General features: G+C 38.8%; 1 protein-coding gene across 1 annotated transcript in view; it reads left to right on the plus strand.

The window, feature by feature from the left end:
* ATG7 (autophagy related 7) overlaps positions 1-20,622 on the plus strand; it is a 93,649-nt gene that overhangs the window by 17,549 nt on the left and 55,478 nt on the right. The window contains exons 13-17 of the mRNA XM_080625307.1: positions 970-1,164; positions 4,157-4,360; positions 4,606-4,721; positions 5,466-5,541; positions 7,847-7,927. Of these exons, the coding sequence (XP_080481433.1) occupies positions 970-1,164; positions 4,157-4,360; positions 4,606-4,721; positions 5,466-5,541; positions 7,847-7,927 (672 nt within the window). The remainder of the gene's footprint in view (positions 1-969; positions 1,165-4,156; positions 4,361-4,605; positions 4,722-5,465; positions 5,542-7,846; positions 7,928-20,622) is intronic.

Here is a 20,622-nt window from a genome sequence, read left to right on the forward strand (position 1 = left end):
ACTGTGCAGTGAGAAGCAGGGAGACTTAGGCAAGTAACATACATGAAGGATCCATTATTCTCTTATAGCAGATGGCTGACAGATTGTGTTAACGTATTTCCAAATGAGCGAGTTGATTGGTTTGTATGTGCATTGTGTATGTGCTTACTTGGCTCTTCAGCCATTTTCTACTCAATATGCCTTGACCAAATACAGAGTTAGAAAAAGCATATGTTTCTGCAACAGGAGCAAGCTCTTTCAGCATCTGCATAGTGCAAACCTCCAGACATTCAAGCACTGGAGTAACAAGTCTCATAAGTGATTTTCTCCTAAATCAAATTCACATATGGTGGGTCAAATTACATGAAGATAATTCCAGACTATTGTTGTTCTCATGAAGAATTTGAAACAAAGAGGAGAATGTGTGATACTTTGCATCTGTCTTACAGTAATTGAATGAATATGCAGTATCAGAAATGTTAATAGGCTGTAGTTTATATTGTGTGTGAAGTGGCTGCATAGATTAGTCCAGGACAAAGGTTTTAGACAAGTTTAATAGCATGACCATAATAATATGTAAGATGCTTGCTTTTGTAATTGTAGTGGTGTTTGTAAGCTCTGGGGTTAGGAGCACTCAGCTATCTCCTTGGGGTATGCCAGACCTAATAAGCCCTTCTGAGAGCCTGGGCTTGTTAGTTCAGGCACCAAGCCACCCGAACATGGTTAATCTGCTCTCATGGTCCAAGTTAGTGTGTTTGCATTGAGCTGCTCTCTTTTGGATAAATAGAGCTGAGAGTGACATTTCTTCAGAAACTTCAGCACTGTGCTTTAATGCACAGCACTAATATGGAGGTGTAAAGAATAAATATACCATTCTGCCAAACAGCAATTTAGTCTGTACTCCCCAATTTTGTATGGAACATTACAATAATTCTTTTCAGTCACAAGGTTATGTTTTTAATGTGATGTTTTCTGTCTGTCTCCGTCTAGATTTCAGAAGGCTACAACATGAGCATCCCTATGCCCGGGCACCCAGTGAATTTTTCTGAGGTAACAATGGCACAGGCTCGAAAGGATGTGGCTAAACTTGAAGAGCTTATTGATGCTCATGATGTTGTTTTCCTACTAATGGACACTAGAGAGAGTCGATGGCTTCCTGCTGTCATTGCAGCCAGCAAGAGGAAGGTATTGTACTATACCTTGCTAATATCCTTGTCAATGTATTTTAACTCATGCATATCAACTGGCTGTGTCTACCTAAAATAACTTAATGGGGTATTTAAATATTTGGCCAATCTTTTGTGATTGTGCAGAATGTTTTTTTGTTTTCTGTAGCCTCAGAGACTCTGTAGACGACAAAAAGAGAGTGTTGGAAAAGAGAAAATAGAAACTTTTGTATCACGGAATGATACGGGTTGTAAGAGATCTCTGGAGGAGATCTGGTCCAATTCTCTGTTCAAAATAGGGCCAACTTACAGCATGTGTTGCCCAGGGTCTTGTCTAGCCAGTAGCTTTTGAGCATCTCCAAGGGTACATGTTTCACAGTAATGTTAAGAGAAAGAATTTCATAGTAAGAGAATCATACTAAGGAGGTCTAAAGACATTAATGCTTGACTGATGCAAGGGGGATGCAAGTTGTAGAAACTTATCTGAAACCATGTTTTCAAGTTAGATCTCAAAAGCGTAAAATGAGAAAGTGAATTCTGAACTTTAAAAGTATGCAAACAGTTTCCAGGTTCAAAGTTAACTGTTGGTTTTTTCTCATTGCCGTATTGGAAAACACACTGTTGTGCTGAGCCAGTGCATCGAAACTGTGGCCATGACTCTTACCCAGGTAGTGTTGAATGCTTCAGCTCTTTCTGTAGCTTAGAAGTTATATCCTCATGTTGCAAACAAAGAAAAATGGAGAGAGCTGCAGTACATCAGATTAAGATTGTGAATTCTTATATTAAAAGAAGTGTGTAAAGCTTTATGTCTCATACTCTATATATGGCATCAGTGAGACTGTATGCATAAACGCTTCTGTAGTCAAAATGTTAAAAGATCTTTTGTGGTCATTACATAGACCTGGTCATATGAACTAGATTGAGAAATAAAGTGTAAGATGAACGAAACTTTTCCAGGAGAGTAACAAAAGCATATGGGAGATTTTGGGGCTTTTTTTGCTTGTTCTGCAGATCTTACTGAGGATTAGATATGAATGACAGAGCCTTGACTTCTGTGTGAATGCTGTTCTTGAAGACAGTGTGGCATCCAGACTTCTCCTGTGAAAAGAATGTTGTCAATCACACAGGATTCTGGAAGCATCATCTTTCTTCAAATGAATGCAGTGTTGGCAATATTCTTATGTTGAATTATCCAAATAAATTGTCCTGAACACTTACTTCCCTTGCTATCAGGATCTAGATTTTAGTAAAACATCTCAAGAAATCCTGATATTTCTTAATTGGAGTTGTGCAGTTTCATGTTAGCTCAGTTAAAGTAGCACAAAATCAGAAAATGCAAGTATTAAGCTTTTAATATGCTGGCTTAACCACAGTGCACATCCTGTCTTTTGGGACATAAATGTCATGGTGTCCATAGCAATTTATTAAGTTGTGAACTTAACACGGGAGTAAAAGACAACCTACACGTGACAGCTGGTCAGTGCTGTTACTAGATCTTTGCATTTCCTGACTTCTCTGATATTTCAGCTATGACAACTGTCATTTTCTAATAGTTGTTAGTTGGCTGTGGTTTCTTTTGCTTGTGTTTATTTCCAAAACAGTTGTACAGTGGAAAGGGGAGAGAATGCAGATTTGTGGTATTTGCGAACTAGTTTTGTCTTATACATTCCCAGTATGTTCCCCTTTCTCATGAAGTTTATGTACAGATGAACTTAATGAAATTTCCTCTTACAGTCCTTTCCAACCCAAACTGTTCTGTGATTCTACGGTTCTACTTTAGGACAGAGGAAAGAATAGACTCCAAGGTTGAAAATGAATATCCAGAAGTTATTTGAAATGCCAAGAATGATGATGAAACTCACAAGCTTACTTGTCAACATGGCTAATTCTTGACAGCTTCCCTCAGATTCCCTCTTTTCAAGAATTCCTGGCTATAAGGATGAAAAATGACAAACTTGCTGGGCTAGAATTTCCATTCAAAGTATCTGCATATGAAGCAGTATCATGCCTTCCTTCATGTTTTACTGGTGACCGTCACTAATATGTAATTGATTTTGTGTTTTCCTGTATTTAAAGTGTTGCATGTAAACTTAGTTTAAGTTTAAATCTTAGTTTAAATCTGTTAGTTTAAGTATCGGTTCATGATATTATGGTCATAAACTTCAGATTAACTCTACGGACTTGTCACAAACTGCAGAGAAAGGGAAAAATGACATTGTAATTGTTCACTGCAGCAGCTTCTGCTCCCCATGTGACTAAACAGATGCATATGAAGACCATAAGTAATCATTAATCGCTTTCCTCACTGAGCAGAGGTTTTCTGGGATAGCAGACTTCGATTTCAATCTTTGTCACACAGGAGTGTTTAATCAGTTATAGTTCAAATTACGGTGAACTGAAAAGACTACATAGAGAGTTTCAAATGACATGAGAACTTGTTATTGATAGCCACTGTCGTACTTAAATGCCACATAGAATATCTGAGCACTTAGAGAATCATGTAAGTGATGATATGGAATATGCAGCACCTTGAAAATAAGTTCTGAGCTGGAAGCAGAAGAGGTTTTTCCAATAATGATACTAATCATTCTATGAATATTTGGCCACATTTGAATATATGGATGTTAACAGCTTCAGTAATTTCCCTGAGACACTGAACCCCGCTTCAGATGTAAACTGTGCATAGGTTTGTATAACAATTAGAGGAAGTTGTTGGTTTGTATCATGCTTCCCTGACAGGCACAGAAAAAGGTAGTGGTTTGTGGATTTCTGAAACAGACTTTTGTTCTGGTTTTGGTTCTTCTAAATGCTTGACAGATGGAATTCTGCACCTCTCGGCCAATCTGTTGGTCATGGCTAGGGTGGTGGCTAGGCGGCTAAGAGATTGTTCACCCATCTACAGCATGTGGGGGTTTTTTTTGACATTTACAGTGAATAAAACCTTGAGGCCTTTTTTCCCTTCCCATTTTAGCTCGCTTAAAATGTGTTGTTCTTTCTCTTTTTGTTCGCAGTTGGTCATCAATGCAGCATTGGGATTTGACACATTTGTTGTTATGAGACACGGACTAAAGAAACCAAAACAGTCAGAACCTGGTGATGCATGTTTCAACAACACCGCTGGTTCTTCCGATCTTTTGGGGTCATCACTCTTTTCAAATATCCCTGGCTATAAACTGGGTTGCTACTTCTGCAATGATGTTGTGGCACCAGGGGATGTGAGTAGAACCGTATGCAAATGGTGATTATATATCTCTCTTGTGACTTGTTTGGGTTTTTTTATCACCTTTAAATGGTGTTTCATGGAAGGCTTTGTTATATGTTGATGTACATAGGATTAAGAAATAGTTCACCTTTTATTCGGAAGATCAAAGGCACATAACTGAAGGTGTTTTGTGTAGTTGGGTGGCTGGTTACTTTTGAGTTACTTTTTCCTTTCCTTTAGAGCTGTCTGTCTTTGTAGTCCACCAGGGATCGAACACTGGACCAGCAGTGCACAGTCAGTCGGCCTGGGTTAGCCATGGTAGCTGGAGCGCTTGCAGTGGAATTAATGGTCTCTGTTTTGCAGCATCCAGAAGGGTGAGTCATTTCTGATTGGTGTTCAAAAGGTGTTCTCTGAGAAATAACATCTACTTAATAAAATTCTTTTGGGAGAAGGAGGAAGTACATACTGAGTAGAACAATTCTGTTAAGGTGTAATGTTGCCTGTAAGTTAATGTAATGGATAGGTCATTGTATCTACTGTATTAGTGTAACTTAACAGTGTTTGAGAGGACTGATTCATCAAATTTTAAGTTCTTATCTTAGAAATTGGCGGTTTTCTCTCTTTCTAAGTTTAAAAGTAGGAAAGTTCTGTAACTGTTTCAAAAGAAGAAAGTATTCCTGTAGGTGGATCTTGGCATTCTTTTGCTCAAGAGAGTGTTTGAGTGTAATGAGGAGCTATCCAAACTCCACATGTCACTCTGAAGACCTTCAAGATAATCCTAATATTGTGAAATCTTATTTAAAATTAAGTGGGTGTGATACAGAAATTACTCTGAAATTCTACAACCTGAAATACAGGCTTGTTTTCTGTTTTTAAAATCTGTGGGGAAAAAAAAAGGTGAATTAGGAATTGGATATGAGTATGTTACAAGTGTCTGAGACTAAGTCTGAAATAGGGTTTTATATTCCCATGCTGAATCTTAGTTACTATGAAACAGATTTTCCAGATAGGTTCCTTTCCAGATTCTAAACTGTAAGCTGTAAAAAAATGCCTTGAAGCTTACTGGAAATTCTGACTATGTTGTCTTGTTCTAATTTTCCTTCTTGGATTTTTGGCAGTGGTTATGCTGTGGCCAGCAGCAGTGATGATAGAATGAATGAGCCGCCTACGTCTCTTGGACTTGTTCCTCATCAGGTAAATAATTTGAGAGTAAATCCTTCATTTAAAAGCTGGGAACTGATATATAGCAAACATCACAGATTTTGCCTCCTTAACAGAAGTATACTGTATGCTGCTTCCATTCCCCAAAGGACTGACTTTCCATACTCATTACAAAATATAGATACAAAAAATAAATAAATCAATCACACAAGGTCTTTGTGCTCCTGTTGTTGTCTGTCTTACCTGTGGGCACACAATTCCTGCTACCTACTTAGCAGGAATCAGTTTGGAGCAGGCACTATGTGAATAAGGCCTCCTCATGCTTGTCTGTTACCCCTCAGAGCTGACAATATATACATCTTCAGGTTACTTTTGCTCACTTTTTAAATCCCCTCTGACTGAAAAAAGCCAAAAATGAACTCCAGCCAGCTCACAGTTATTACAGTTGTCCAAAATACTCACTATTTCTGTTGCTATACAGCAGCCTTTATTCTTCTACTCCAGCCGAACTCTGGTCACAAATATGGTAAGGATACAGTTTTTCAAATTGCTGGATAGACTTGGGTTTATTTGTTACATTGGTACAGGCCTTCAAAAAACTGCCTGCTGATCTTATCCCTATAATCCTGTCTCCTGTGATACTATCATTCAAAGTATTCTGTGCCTCTTTCTTTGTGTTGCTGAGTGACTCTGCTTGGATGGTGCCATTGTATAAATAAGTAATTTATTGGTTTCTCTGTGATATTTTTATATTCCATTGGTTTTGTTGTGTTGGGTTTTTTTTTATTTTTGCACTAAGAAATAAGTCCCAATTCAGAAGAAGTTAAAGCTACCAATATGTTTTCTTTGCAACGTCCAAGTAATCACAGGCTCTGGTCTACATAAAATTAGTCTAATTGTGTTTATAATGTTATGTAGTAACTAGTGTTTACACAAGGCTCATCTGATGCAGTGGGGTCCCCCTGGGTTTTCTCTCTCTCCAGTAATTCTGGAGTGTCTCCAGTTCTTTCTTAGGTGTGTGTCTCCCATACCCTGCAAGTTTTTCTCCTTGTTACTGTGGGCATTGTCAGCTGCAGGATTGGTTGGGAATATCCAGTTCTTCAATAGCTTGTTGAGATACCCTCAGTGTGAGGCTTTAGTGCTTGTTGGCACTCACAGTCTGCTCACGTGGAAGATTCTTGACTCTTCCCATCTTTGGCACTCGTTGATAACTTTAACAATGACTGGCAGGTTACTGAGTTATAATAAAAAGTGAACTGCCTTATCCTGTAGGTTTATCTGTTAGTTATCTCTATTACCTGTTAAAACGCTAATGCTGTTGTGAGCCAGGCCCAACCTTTGCCAACTGCTGCAGAATATCTGAGGGAGATTTTTTGACCTTTCTTGTCTCAATAGGAAGAAAAAGCCAGCTCTAAATCCTGTTCACTTGCTTTGTTTCAAAATGGTGACTGTGTTCCAGACCTATGGAAAACAGATCTCTAATTAGAACTGTCTCTTAAAAAGTGATAGTGAAGAAGTTGCTCCCCCCTTCCCCGAAACTAGAAATATTACATTAGATAGGACTATTTTTAATATAAAAAAGAAAAAAATCCCAGTAACTTTTTAGAGTTTACTGTTTCTACTGGAAAAATAAGGATCTCATCATCAGGACCTACATGAACTCTGAGAATGTTAACTATCCAGTCAGTCCTGTCTGGTTTGTTTTATACCCCCATAATATTCTACCTGCATTACTATTCTGGTTTGGGCTATGCTTTACAATATGATCCATATCAAATATGTATTTTAATCAGACAACTTTTCATTGAAGAATGACTCCTTTCAAGCCTATCTCCGTTTTCACATAATACATTTAGTGACTATTATCAATATCTTCTCTTTTCCATACTCTAAGACAAATATAAATGAAAATAGACATTTTTCTTTTTCAAATACTGTGACATCTAACCCTTTTATAAAAGGGTTAGATGTCACAGTTTTGCTGGTTTCTCCTAGGAATCACCCCTGTGTTTAACTTAACGCCATGGCTTTTGATTTTGGTTGAACTTTGCAATCAGAAAAGTCAAACTCCAGGTGGTGCTGTGCCTCTATTAATGCTTAAATAACGTTACATTTAGATAGTTGGGCCATTGTTTGCATCCAGAAAAACAGCAATATATGTTGAGTATAACTTGACTGCAGGTGTTATTTGGAGTAACTGTCAGAACAGCATTACGCCAGCTATAGATGGCCCTGTTGAAAGACATCTGTTTGTTGAAAGTATGTCTCCAGTTCATGTCAAATTTTGGACATGTTTTTTATGGTGGTAAAAAAAATTGTAATTTGTTTCATCTTCCAGATCCGTGGTTTTTTATCAAGGTTTGATAATGTTCTTCCAGTCAGCCTGGCCTTTGATAAGTGCACAGCTTGTTCAACAAAAGTAAGTCTGAGTTTGCACTTTATTTATACGTATACTGAATGGTGTTGCTCTAGGTCAGTCATAGGGTGCTGAGGACTGCTTTGTATTTGACATTTTATCCTCCTTAAGGCTTGGAATATGTGTTCTCACTTCAGCTGAAGTTCTTTTTGCCTCATACCCTTCTTTTTTAGGTGTCTTCCGAATTTCTTTGGCATCACCTATTAGCATGCTATATCCACATAATAATTAGTCAGCTGAGGAAACCAAGCAGAGCTTAGAACCAACACATTTCTGAGAAGTGTATCACATAAATACAGTCAATATCTTGTAGCTTGGTAGGAAGGAACAAAATCAGTACCATTTCTAGTTGGTTAAGAAATGATGTCTGTTGTCCAGTGTATAAATATATCCTTTTTAGTACCCTTACAAATATGCAAAGTTATATAAATTTCTGGTTTATGAGACAAAAGAAGCACATAAAGAGCACTTCAGAAAAATAAATTACTTCCATAACATTTCTTTATTGAAAAGCCTGTTTCATTTTGACACTAGTGTTGACAGTCCTGAGTCACCTAATAGCTTTACAGCTGTTGCCTGGATCTGAGCTGTCCTGCCAGAACACTGGGGACTTGGACTTGGAGACCCATAGCCCACTAATGGGTCTGTGTGAGGCCTCTTCAGTCTTGGATTGTTTTCCTGTACTGTGGCTTTGAAAAGCTTTTTCTGGCAAATTTTCTCTGTAGTGAGAGTTCAAGAAGTTTTGACTGGGATCGCTCAGTGTGAAGATGCAGAGGGTTTGACTCATGATTTGGACTGCTTGGGAGTGCCATTGGTTTAGTTCACTTTGATGTACCTTGAGACTTACTGCAAGATGTTCTTTCAGTTCTTTTCACTGCACTTGTCCTTTCAAAGAGCTACAAAAAGCTCTAGAGGCACTAGAATTTGTTCTTTTGAGGACTTGTACCATTTCTTTTTCTACAGAATTGCTTTGATTTCGCTGGGCCATCTGGGTACATTTGACAAGTTTTGAAGGACTATTAATGTCCATTTTCTCCTCAAAAGTTGAAGCATTAGACTTCAAATTGCTGTTATTTTTGGAAACATGTATTTACCCTCTTGAACAGCTGAAAGCTCAGCAGTAGCTAAAACTTTCTGATGATGGAGCCTGAGATGTTAAACTGCTAGAATAAGCGCTTTTTTTTTTTATCATCTCTAGTAAGGATGTGCTGATATATAAAATCAGTAAGACCATACGTCTGTGTAGACAAATTCAATGCAGGTATCAATTCTTCGTGAACAAATAATTTCCTCTTGGAGGTCATTTTCCAGAGAACCCTGTTTTACATAAACAGACTTGATGATTTAATAAAAACTGCCTTGGATTTTAGCAGCTGTGCTATTCCCAGAGAGATCACTTTTCATGTGGTTTTGGTATTCAGTTACTTCTGTGCTGAAAAGGTTGCTTCATCGGCGCACGTATTTCCTTACAGTAGAAACACTGCCTCTGTTTACTTTGCTAACTTTCTATTTATTAGCAGAAGAGTTTGTCACCCTGTGTTATCTGCAAATCTGATGCTGATACTTTGCAATGACAAATCCAATTACAGTTTAATTGTAGTCTTTATGTTGGTTGTTTTGTTGCTGCTGTTGGTTTTATTTTGAATGCATTGATTTAACATAATTTCATCCTGATCTATGTCAGATTTGCTGTAGATCTAAGCTTTTAGCATAGAAGTGGCTTTTCTCACATGATTGAATTTGCTGGTACCTTATCTATTTTCCTCTTTTTTATGTCAGTGTTCTCCTTCTTGTCACTATAACTCTTAAAATAATGAATTAGGAATTTAAGAAGAATCCTGTACATCCTTACACCATCCAGTACAGCTGGAGGACTTGAGGGAAGCCGCTAATGATCTGCATGTTTACAGAATAGATTCCATTTCATTTTGACTCACAGTCATGACTTCATTTCTCTGTTTTTGAAGCTGAAGAGCCCAGACGTCCAAGCAGGCAGCTATTCCTTACCCAGAATTGTCCTAAACAGGCTGCATGCCAGAGAAGCTTCCTGCAGGCAATTGTTCAGGAATTCTGGGATGGTCGCAGCAGTAGGAAACCAGTCTATTTTTGTTCTGGGCCTGATTTTCTTTGTATGATTTCCCCCTCTGTCTTATTCTGGTTTTGCACAAGCATGTGCTAGAATGGAAAGTATCCCTTTTTAGAGCAAGCAGCACTGCACTGCCCTGGTAGTTGAGTAGTGGGTCTTAGGAGCAGTGTAAGCTCTTCTGATGGGAGAGTCCAAGTTCTGTAGTATATTTATTTGTAGTAACTATTTTCCTTACAGAATCTGTTAACTAAGCTGTCTGAGTGGTTCTGATTCTCTGCTACCTGATCCTTGCAGGCAACTGGTTAAAGCCCTAAAACATGAATGTTAAAGTATGTATCTAAATGCAAAACTGCCAGTGGTTAAATTTTAGTGAGGGTAATGAAAATTTTCCTGGTACTGCTTCTCCATCCTCTTTGTGTGTCATGGAATGAACCAGGAGACCTCATAGGTTCGGAGTTTAATGTCAGAAAAATATTACTGTGGCTAAGCCACTTGGATATGCAGCTGCCCATTCTGTTTCTACATATTGCTCACAGACTCTGTTTCCTCCAGAGGCCAGATTTATTGTCCACGTGCTAGAAGATAGCTTATTTGCATCAAAGAGATTTCTCTCCTTCCCCTACTAAATTTGTTCTGACGTGTAATTATCTCCAGTATCAAAACAAAAAAGCAGTGCAAGTATCTTTGCCAGTTTTCAAGTTCTTTTTCAACTTTCTGTTCAGTATGCTGAAAAATGGAGCTGCTGAAGTCATAAGTTTTTAGCCACTGAGTAATTCTAAAGACTTACCTTTAGATGTTTTTCAGTGTCATTGCATTTGATAAAGCAGGAGACACTATGATCAGGAATGGCACTCTAAGCACTATGTTACAGTTTCTGTTTTCAGTCAGGATATTTCCCTATTCTTGCAGATGTTTTCCCTTTTTAACATCCCAGGAATACGTTAAACACTTTTGCTGTGACATTTACTAAATGCCTGTGTTGCGTAAGTTATTCATGACTATTTCAGTTTGGAAATCTATTGTCATGTAGACATAACAGTGCTTTTATTGTTCTCATCTGCTAACTGCTTTGCATGCATTTTTGCTTTAAATGGCTCCAGTTATGACAGTAACCTGCACTGTTCAGTAACTTCTTTCAATTGGGAGAACTTTTATTCAGCAAGACCCTTCATATTTGCCCTACCTGCATTGAGAAAGGGCTTTCATAGTTGCATTCTCCCAGTAACAGCATATTATACGATCTGTCAAGGAAATTCTTTAATCTTTTTACATTATACACTTCTCAATTCAAGCATGTGTTGATGTTAGAGATGTGTAAATCATGGGGGTGAGAGGAAAGCCTTAGTCTTTCCTTTACTAAACCAAGTGAACTCTAGTACAGTTTGCAGAAATGGAGGAAATGGGGTAAATGTTTGTCCTTCAGGAATGAACGCTGCAAAAATGTGAAAGAATGTTTAAAAAGAGTGTGCTGTAACGTTCAGTCTATGTAATTGAGTTGACTTACAACTTCCCTTACTTCCTGAATTTGCATACGTTAAAATTAGACACCTCTATAATACAGCACAGCCTCTGTATTAATATTGGATAGATTCATTCAGACTTAAAGAATGCATCATTAATATACTGAGGGATATTTTCAGCGTACTGAGTTAAATATAATGCTTTTCTTAAGGTGACAGAGAAATTTGTTTTATAAGTGACTTACAGAATGTATCACTTTTGGTTTTCCTCTTTGAAAAAAATGCCCTGTTAGCTGGGGAGAGCAGAAGGTGGCATTATCTTGCCCATAACTTTGTCAATCTCAGGCGGACTTCTCTGGATACTAATTTTAATTCAGTGAGAGAATTTAAATAGCATGTTTTCAAAATGAGTTATGGTGAGGGTGGTTTTACTGCTGGCTGCCTGAAAGATAGAACCATAGAATCACAGAATGATTTGGGTTGGAAAGGACCTGATGATCATCCAGTTCCAACCCCCTGCCATGGGCAGGGACACCTCACCCTAGACCATATCACCCAGGACTCTGTCCAACCTGGCCTTGAACACTGCCCCCCCACCCTGTGGCAGGGGGTTGGAACAGAATGATCATAAGGTCCTTTGCAATGCAAGCCATTCTATGATTCTAAGTAAAAGGATACTAACAGAAGGAGGCTGTGATGTGTACTAAGAATGACACATCCCACCTTAAGAAATGGTGACCATGGTAATGTGACCATTGTGATGGAAAAAAAAATCAGCAGTCCTGTTGTCACTACTTTTGGTTTTGGAATAGTAAAGTTGCTGGACTAAGAATCCCTTTCTAGTAATAAGTAACACACTTCTGCCCTTCAGAGAAGAGAACAAATGATTTTGTTATTCTGTATTTCTATCATTTGGTGGATTTATAAGTGTTTCCTGATGTTTAAATGAAATTACATGTTGATGATTCTATGATGTGCACTGATGTGGCAGCGCACCATGTTAGATGGTAGAGTCAAAGCTGTGTTGCGGAGAATTCAGAATTTGGTCCAGGAAGCAGCTGGTGTGACTGACTGGTCCATGGTATTGACTAGTTTCCTCATCTCCAAGTTAAACATTATTAAAAGAGGTAAAAATGCGTTCCAGTGATTGTTCAGTGATCTTAAAATGGATGTGAGATGCTATTCTAAGCAGTTGTAAGTGGGAGAAAGAATAGTCAGTGAAGTCCATCCTTAATAGAACTATTATCTGCACTAGAAGTTAAAAGCCATATAGTATAGTTTCTGCACCATCAGTAAAATGAATTTTCACATTTTTAAGTGTAAAATGCTGGGTTTGAGGGGAAGAAGAAACTTGCCGTTATTAAAAACAGTGATTCATGTTTCTGACAGGTTGTATTTCTGTAGCATTTAAATTAAATTCTGTGGGTCTTGGAGGTTTTTTGGTTTTGTTTCTCAGTATTTCTTCTTCCTTCAATTTTAACTACAGTTAATTAACTTTAACTACAGTTTAGTAAAAGACTGTCAATCAGTAAGAAAGAGATGGCATCACCACAAGTTTCTAGTATTGACATGGTCTATGTCTAACTTTGTCTAGAATACCATTTTTACTTCTTCTAATGGCAGCCTTATGCTGCCTTGTCATCTCTCTGTGAGGCTGTTGCAGAATTCGTTCTGTGTCAGTAAAAACAAACTTAAAGTAAAATGCTCTGACTTGAAATATTGCTGATAGACTCTCACATAAGACTTGCAAAACCAAAGGTGGTGAATGCTGAAGTGGATAAAAGTAAGAGCATACAGTATGCAGTGATGGTGTGGTGATGATGTTCATCCTACCACTGCTGAGTGCAGAACCAGTTCAAACCTCATCCTGGAGGTTTCTTTCTGGAACTCTAAAGGCCAGTTGTTGAGATGAGTAATTTGTAATTGTTCTTTTTACTTTCATAAGGTTTTTGCATACTTGCAACCTGAGCCCTTCTATTCCCTTATTTATTGTTCAGCTATTCCAAGGATTCGGTGTATTTTCCTCACAGAACACATGGACACAGTGTGCTTCATGTCTGCCTTGTATGCTTTGAGATTTTTATTTGGAAGCTGAGGAATCACTTTAAGTGAAAAAGAAAAAAGCCCACATGTGTCTGGCTTGAACTTATCCTGTTCTTTAACATTAGTGAGCAGGAAAAGAGTTGTTAAATATGTTGACGTATTTAGTGCAATAATTGAGAAAAAAGTATTTGTTCATATCACTTCCACGCAAAGAACGTTAATGGTCTGAGTATATGTAAGAAAAACTTGAACCAATGTGAAAAATCAAGTCTAAATCACATGAATACAAATTTTCAGGCCAGAATATGGTCCAAAACACTTGTTTGTCAAAATCATCAGTACAAATAAGCACTTCACATTGATGCAGTGCAGCACTGTGTGCGTTTCACAGTTTCAGCCATAATTCCATCTCTACACATTAAAAAGGAATGCCAACATGCAACAGTGAGAAATTAGAACTCCATCAATATTCCACTCTTCGATGGTCAGGTCTTGTAAGAGTTATCTTATGGAATTGGATGACGATGTGAGAGTCTCATTATTTTTTTTCCCCCCCTAATCTTTATGCAAATAGATTTTGCTTTATTATAATTTCATATTTAAATCATGCTAAAAATGTTAAATTGTAGTATTTAAACAATATATAGTTTACTTGGATTTGAATTACACTTTTAATCTCATGACTCCCATCTCAGGGATGGCTACTACATATTCTTTCAGATATTTTTTTAGTACCTTCCTATTTTTGACTGTAGCAGTTTTTTCTTGTGTGCTCTTCTGCATTCTTCTCATTGCAGTCTTTGACAGCAGTCTGTCTACATCTTTTCCTCTTTTATTTGGTTAAACTTAACAAATTTTCAGCCTCACTCTATTGGGCAACTCAAAAGAAGCGTGACCAACAGGTCGAAGGAGGTGATCCTGCCCCTCTACTCTGCTCTCGTGAGACCTCACTTGGAGCATTGTGTGCAGTTCTGGTGTCCTCAACATAAAAAGGACATGGAACTGTTGGAACAAGTCCAGAGGAGGCCACAAGGATGCTCAGGGGACTGGGCCACCTCCCGTATGAAGATAGGCTGAGAAAGTTGGGGCTGTTCAGCCTGGAGAAGAGAAGGCTGCGTGGAGACCTCAGAGCAGCCTTCCAGTATCTGAAGGGGGCCTACAAGGATGCTGGGGATCGTCAGGGACTGTAGTGACAGGACAAGGGGTAATGGGTTAAAACTTAAACAGGGAATTTTAGATTGGATATAAGGAAGAAATTCTTTACTGAGAGGGTGGTGAGGCACTGGAATGGGTTGCCCAGGGAGGTTGGCGGTGTTTAAGGCCAGGTTGGATGAGGCCTTCGGTGCCATGGTTTAGTGTGAGGTGTCCCTGCCCATGGCAGGGGGTTGGAACTGGGTGATCTTAAGGTCCTTTCCAACCCTAACTATTCTATGGTTCTATGTAGGCATTTTTGGAGAGTGTAAGTTTAACCTTTATTCTGTCTTTCCACATTTTTACAGTGTTGCCTATATCTGTGTCTTTGCAGGCATGCTTCTGGTTATGAAATTGGAAAAAAAAAAAAAAAGAAAAAAATTGAGTTAAAGATGGTAAAATAACTGAAACTGCTGAAATCCATTAAATACATGTGGTTTGGGGGAAAATGCTGCTTTTCTTCCAGTGCTGTTTTGCATAGGTATTGTAGCATAATAAAATCTGGTCTCTAAAATAGTCTACAAAATGTGGATTTTTGAGCTAGAGATCTGGATTTAGGAGCTATTGAGCAGCTGCAATTTCTGCTGAAGGCAGTGGTAGGTTTGGGTGCTTAGTGTCTGGCAGATCATGCCTTATTGTTGAAGCACTGATGGCAGGGGACAGCTGATGGCAGGATGGAATAAATGACATCCTATGCAGTACCCAGTCGTTACTGGCTTTTTGCTTGCTGAAGTCAACACATCAGAGGTGGCCCACTCCAGTCTTTATAGATCAACCTGTGGTGACAGCCAAAATGGTACTGAGTGTGAGACAGCTGCTTTTCTGTGAGAACTTTGGGGAGTGGGGAAGTGACCTTGCTTCACTCCCAGCACTGGGGATTGTCTGTGGAAAATGGGTGCTGTTTCTGACTGGTACTTCAAGGCAAAGCTGAGCATTCATCACATGGGTAACAAACATGATCCAGCCACAACTTGTCAGTAACCTCCAATGTGACTGGGCAGAAAGCATGGCTTTCTGCAGTTGCTGTACAATAGAGAGTGACTAATGCCAGGATGAACTGGAGCCAAGAATGTTGTAACTGCTGATGAGCTAATCAGCATAAATTTTGGACAGGAAGCAGAATGGGGATAAATAAAGTTGTAAATATCCTTCCAGTGTAAAATGTGGAGCGAGCAAGAGATGGCTGTTAGGTGACTGAAGGATGTACCCATGTATGGAGAGGTCAGGACAGATGATCTAATGATGTTGTCTACTTGAAACTCTTTTGTTCCTGTATTCCCGGTATCTAAACTAGAGATGTTTATTTTCTTCTTCTCTCTCTCTCTCTCTCTTATCCCTTGCCTTAACTTCTGTTTACTAATGCTTTGTGGTGGGTAATGCGTTAAACTTGTACACCGTCCAGTAGAAAGTCCTTATATTGACTGTAATCTGAAGATGTCATTTTGTTTAAAATTAGTTGGGAGAAATATTTTAGAAAGGGAAGAGTGGCAAAAATGAAGCTCTCAGTTTTGTCTGTAGTGTTAGTCTGTCAAATCAGGAAAAATGGGTACTTGTGTACACAGCACATCAAGGTTATTGCACAACAGCACAGGATGCATGCCTGAGAAGGCCGTGCGTAAATTTACATCTCTTAAATTTCTAAGAACTCTTCTTTCCTCCTTTTCATTAGTCAAAAGAAGAAACTGGAAAGACCTAAGCTAAAAAATCTTGTCAAGTCCTTTCAGGGCCTCTTCTTCAGTAAGTTAATAATCCATTTTCTGTCCATTGCAACTCGGAATCAGTGTAAGTAATAGCAACAAACAAAGCGCATCCGTATCGCTACATTTCTACTCTAAATTAAACCAGCAGTCTGTTTCTTAAATGAATTTTCAGCTTTTTGTACTGGGATTACTGAAGGTTTTATACTAATTTGCTTTAATTTTAATGCTAATTATGGGAAGCTATGGAGACAGTTGTGTCTGCAGAGGGTGTTTTAATTATTTGGACATGAGCCAACAATTTGGACAAGGCCATTCTTGACTTGCGTCTTGTAACCTTGCAGTGTTTTCAGAATAGCCTTCTTCGGTATGCACCTGCAATACAGCCTGCCTCACACCTTTGCTTTATGGTCTTGTTCTTTATCATGTCTGAACGCACGATTCTGAATGACCATTCGTAGACACATCTTAGATAATTGGAGTATTGTCAAAAGATGAAGTGTCTTAAAAGTCATCTGTGTGCTCATGTAGCGTTGTCAGACTTCTCTGTGCCAATGTCATGAACTGAGTCCCTGAGAAATCAGTGCTGTTCAGAAAAGTTCAGTTTTGTTGCATGCTTTTGCCTAAGTGTATTACAGGATCACCTTATTAGGCTTTTCTTTACAACTTTTTAGGACCAAATGGTCATAAAAATCAAGAAATGAATGAAAAGGCAAGAGGCTAGGAGCTGAGGATCTTCTTAAGGAAACCAGAGTTATGGGTCTCATGATAAAACTGAGAACACGAGCAGTGCTGCCTGTGCAGCTGCCTACACCTAAGATCTCAGTGGCTCACGTGCCTCACCGTATTCTCTTCTCACTTAGAGGGATTCTTCACAGCATTGTAGTCTTTCTCTAAACTTCCTGTTTTAATAGCAGATACACTGAGCTTTGAGGAGTTGAACTGGCAAGACTTTTACATGTCTTCCTTTGTTTCCAAGCAGCTGTTGAAACTGAAATGGTTCTTTCCAGCATGCTAACACCCACAGTAGTCTGTTCATTGTGCAATGCCTGTGATAACTGGATAGTTAGCAGTGTGCACTAATATGTCTAGGCATGTAAAATTCCTGAATAGAATATTGAATTTGGTGGAGTTTCTGACTCTGCAATGTTTAGTGAAGGTCTGTCCCCTTAGGGGGAAGCCCAGGGTGGGGAGGGCAAGTGAGCTGTCTTTTTGGAGTGGAAAGTGTTTAAAGCCAGGAAGAGCGTAAAACACAGCAGCCGCATTGTTCTTGCGGCAGGCTATACCCATATGTCTTCTTTAGTGTAATCAATAAATGTGGTAGCAGTAATTTCTTATTTTCCTGGAAAGTAAACACCACTGTTTGGAGCTCTGCAGACGCTAACTGCTTCGAAAACAAAAAAAAACCCAACTCAAATGGAAGAACTGGGAAAAGATTAAAAACTCTGTGACAGAAATGAGGCATAAAATGTGAGCCAGTTTCACATCAGTGCCCAGGTTCTCGGGATTTGGAGTTTGAGGTTTGTATATTGACTTAACCAGAAATTAACTTTTATGCTATAAAGCAATCCTGGAGCCAGAGTCTTTTTCTGAATGTCTTCCTACCCAGCAATTGAGACTTCTTTGTGCAGAATGCTGTTAAAAAGAATATAACACCAAAGCTGCACATCTGTTTCTTGTTTCAAAACAAGTTCTTTTACTCTAAGCCTCTATTTTTTTTTTCGTCCTACCATGAGACTTGTTTTATTTTCCTTCAGTAAACAGATAAGAATAAAAAGATTGCTAATAAAATGGGTTACTGTGTATCACTTACACAAAGAGCTTTAGCGATACATTAATTTGTCCCTGTTGTGATAATGTGCATCTGCAGATTCATTTGTTCCATTAAAATGCCATCATGCAAAAAATTACTTGTAGCTCTGGCTCTGTAAAATGGAGACTGGAACTGAGCTTAGAGCATCAACCTGAGAGGAGATTTACATGTGTCACAGTGGCAGTGTTTGTCACAGACATGAAATACAGAAGGCAAGTTACTGTGGAATTCCCCTGCTAAGCTCTAAAAAGTGACTCACAAGTGAGAAAAAGATGAGTTCCTTCATCAATCTGCGTTGCAGCTCGCCTTGCTAGGCGGAAGAATCACAGCCTCCTGGATCATTTTGTTGCTGCTGTGCAGTTTTTTCTGCTTGATGAAATCAACTGCTGCATGGTGACATGTTGCTGAATGCTGCTCAGTGACACGTTTACTCCCAGAAACAGTTTGTGAGGGTCTGTTGTTACACCTGAGGTCAGATAGGAACTAATTGGCGTTCAATAATAAGAAAAGTTGTAACACCTCTCAAGTAGTTTTCTCCTGTAAAGCTGCTATTCAGGATGATCCTATTGGTACCAGGTACGGTGTTCGCAGCAAAGAGAACTAAGAACTAAAAAAGTAAACTCCTGCCAGCTATGGGCCTTTACGTTTTGCTGGGCATGATTAAATAGAAGGAAGTTTCCTTTCCACACAGCAACAATTGGGCACTTATTAAATCTGGAAACATTCTCTAGCAATGTTTTGTGCCAGTTTGATGTCTAGCCTGGCTTTATTCCTGATGACCTGTGGCGTGTTCCTGTGTGGTCTCCTGGCATAGGAATTTGAGAGGAGTTTTATACTGCTGCATTCTTTGTCCTTTGTGAGGTATGTTCAGTGGCTACTAAACAAATACACACCATGTTACTTTTATCAGAGGACAGTTGTCACTGAATTTGTGTAGTAAAAGTTCTAGGTGGGCAAGTCAATGGTGGTTATTCCTTTATGGTATTCATTGTAAAGTTTTAATCATTGCAGTAGGAAACAAAGTCCCTGAGGGTGACAAAATGTTCTTTCAATTGCTGCCTGTATTAAAAGGGTTTCATGGTAGTGTATCCTCCTTTAAGGGTACCACCACTGCTCAGGCAGCAAACTAAGTGATGTTGTCAGGTCATACTTTGACTCCCTGGTACGTTGTTGGCTGGAATTTCTGTTGTAAAGCTAGTCGGCAGGCTCTTCAGCAGGCTATTCCCATTGTAGAAAGTAATTATAATCAGCAAGTACACTTCTTGATAAAGTTTTTCAAGCTTCTGCAGGTGCTAATACAAGACAAATCTTCTGTATTAGGACACCTAATGGTAGATTTCCTAGTCTTTTCTGTGCTAATCACAATGGAAAGAGCATTTGGATTTAATAATTCTTCCAGGTGATTCATTCACAACTAATACTGGACATTATGAATGTCGGTATGGTACTGCAGTCTGCTTTGTGTGAGCACATAAGGATTCATTTGGCTGTGGCAGGGAATAAGGTTAAGCGTATCTCTGGAATAGACTTGGGCAGTTTACACAGAACACCCTGGTACACTGAAGTAATATACTTGCTGAGGAAGCAATACTTGGGAATTTAGTTGAGTTAGTTGAGCAACAAAATCGACCAGATTTGAAGACTATTTGGTAGGCTTCTCATATGTAGTAAGGTTGTACTCTGTTCCCTGCTCTCTTCATAATATTTGCTTATCCTGTATTTTTTACCCCTGGGAAGAAAGGTAAAATTCTTGTCCCTGTGTTTCTTTGATATGCTGTAATACTTTAGAATAAGGCTACAGTTTCAATATACTGTGAACTACAATGTAGCCTACATCACTCCAGAGTTGTCTCATAAGCTCTGTATTGTGGCTTCAACAAATGAAAGCAATAGCAACACTTTTGCTAATGCCAGTAGCTTTGAGGATTACATACAGGCAGAGCTGTGAACGTCATCCAGGCTTGTCAGTTGATGTCTGAATACAGTGTTCCAGAGGGAGCCAGATCCGAGGGACTTCTGCACATCTGGTTGCTTTACTAGAGTTTTGAAGCAGTATAGTCATTAAATGTATGTGTGTATCCACAGTGCAATTTCACTACATAATGGAACGGGGGACTTGCCTCAGATGGAATGCTGAAGTTGTCCAGTTCTCTACATTGCATTGTGAGCAGTTAGATGAGCTTGTCTTGGTGTGTTTATCTTGGGAAGAAAAACCCAAAGATAAGCTCCTGTGTGGTTTTATATCTTTTTTTTTTCCTTTCCTTTTTTTCTTTTTTAATTTCTGATGAGGTGCGTGGGTCACTGGACAAATCCACAAACCTCATGTATTGCAAAACAAGTGAGCCTGGTGGTAGCTGAGCAGCATATAAATGGCCAGTGGTAGAACTCAGAACAAAAAGAGGAAAACA

The sequence above is a fragment of the Psittacula echo genome (assembly GCF_963264785.1).
Source record: "Psittacula echo genome assembly, chromosome: 9".
NCBI lineage: Eukaryota > Metazoa > Chordata > Aves > Psittaciformes > Psittacidae > Psittacula > Psittacula echo.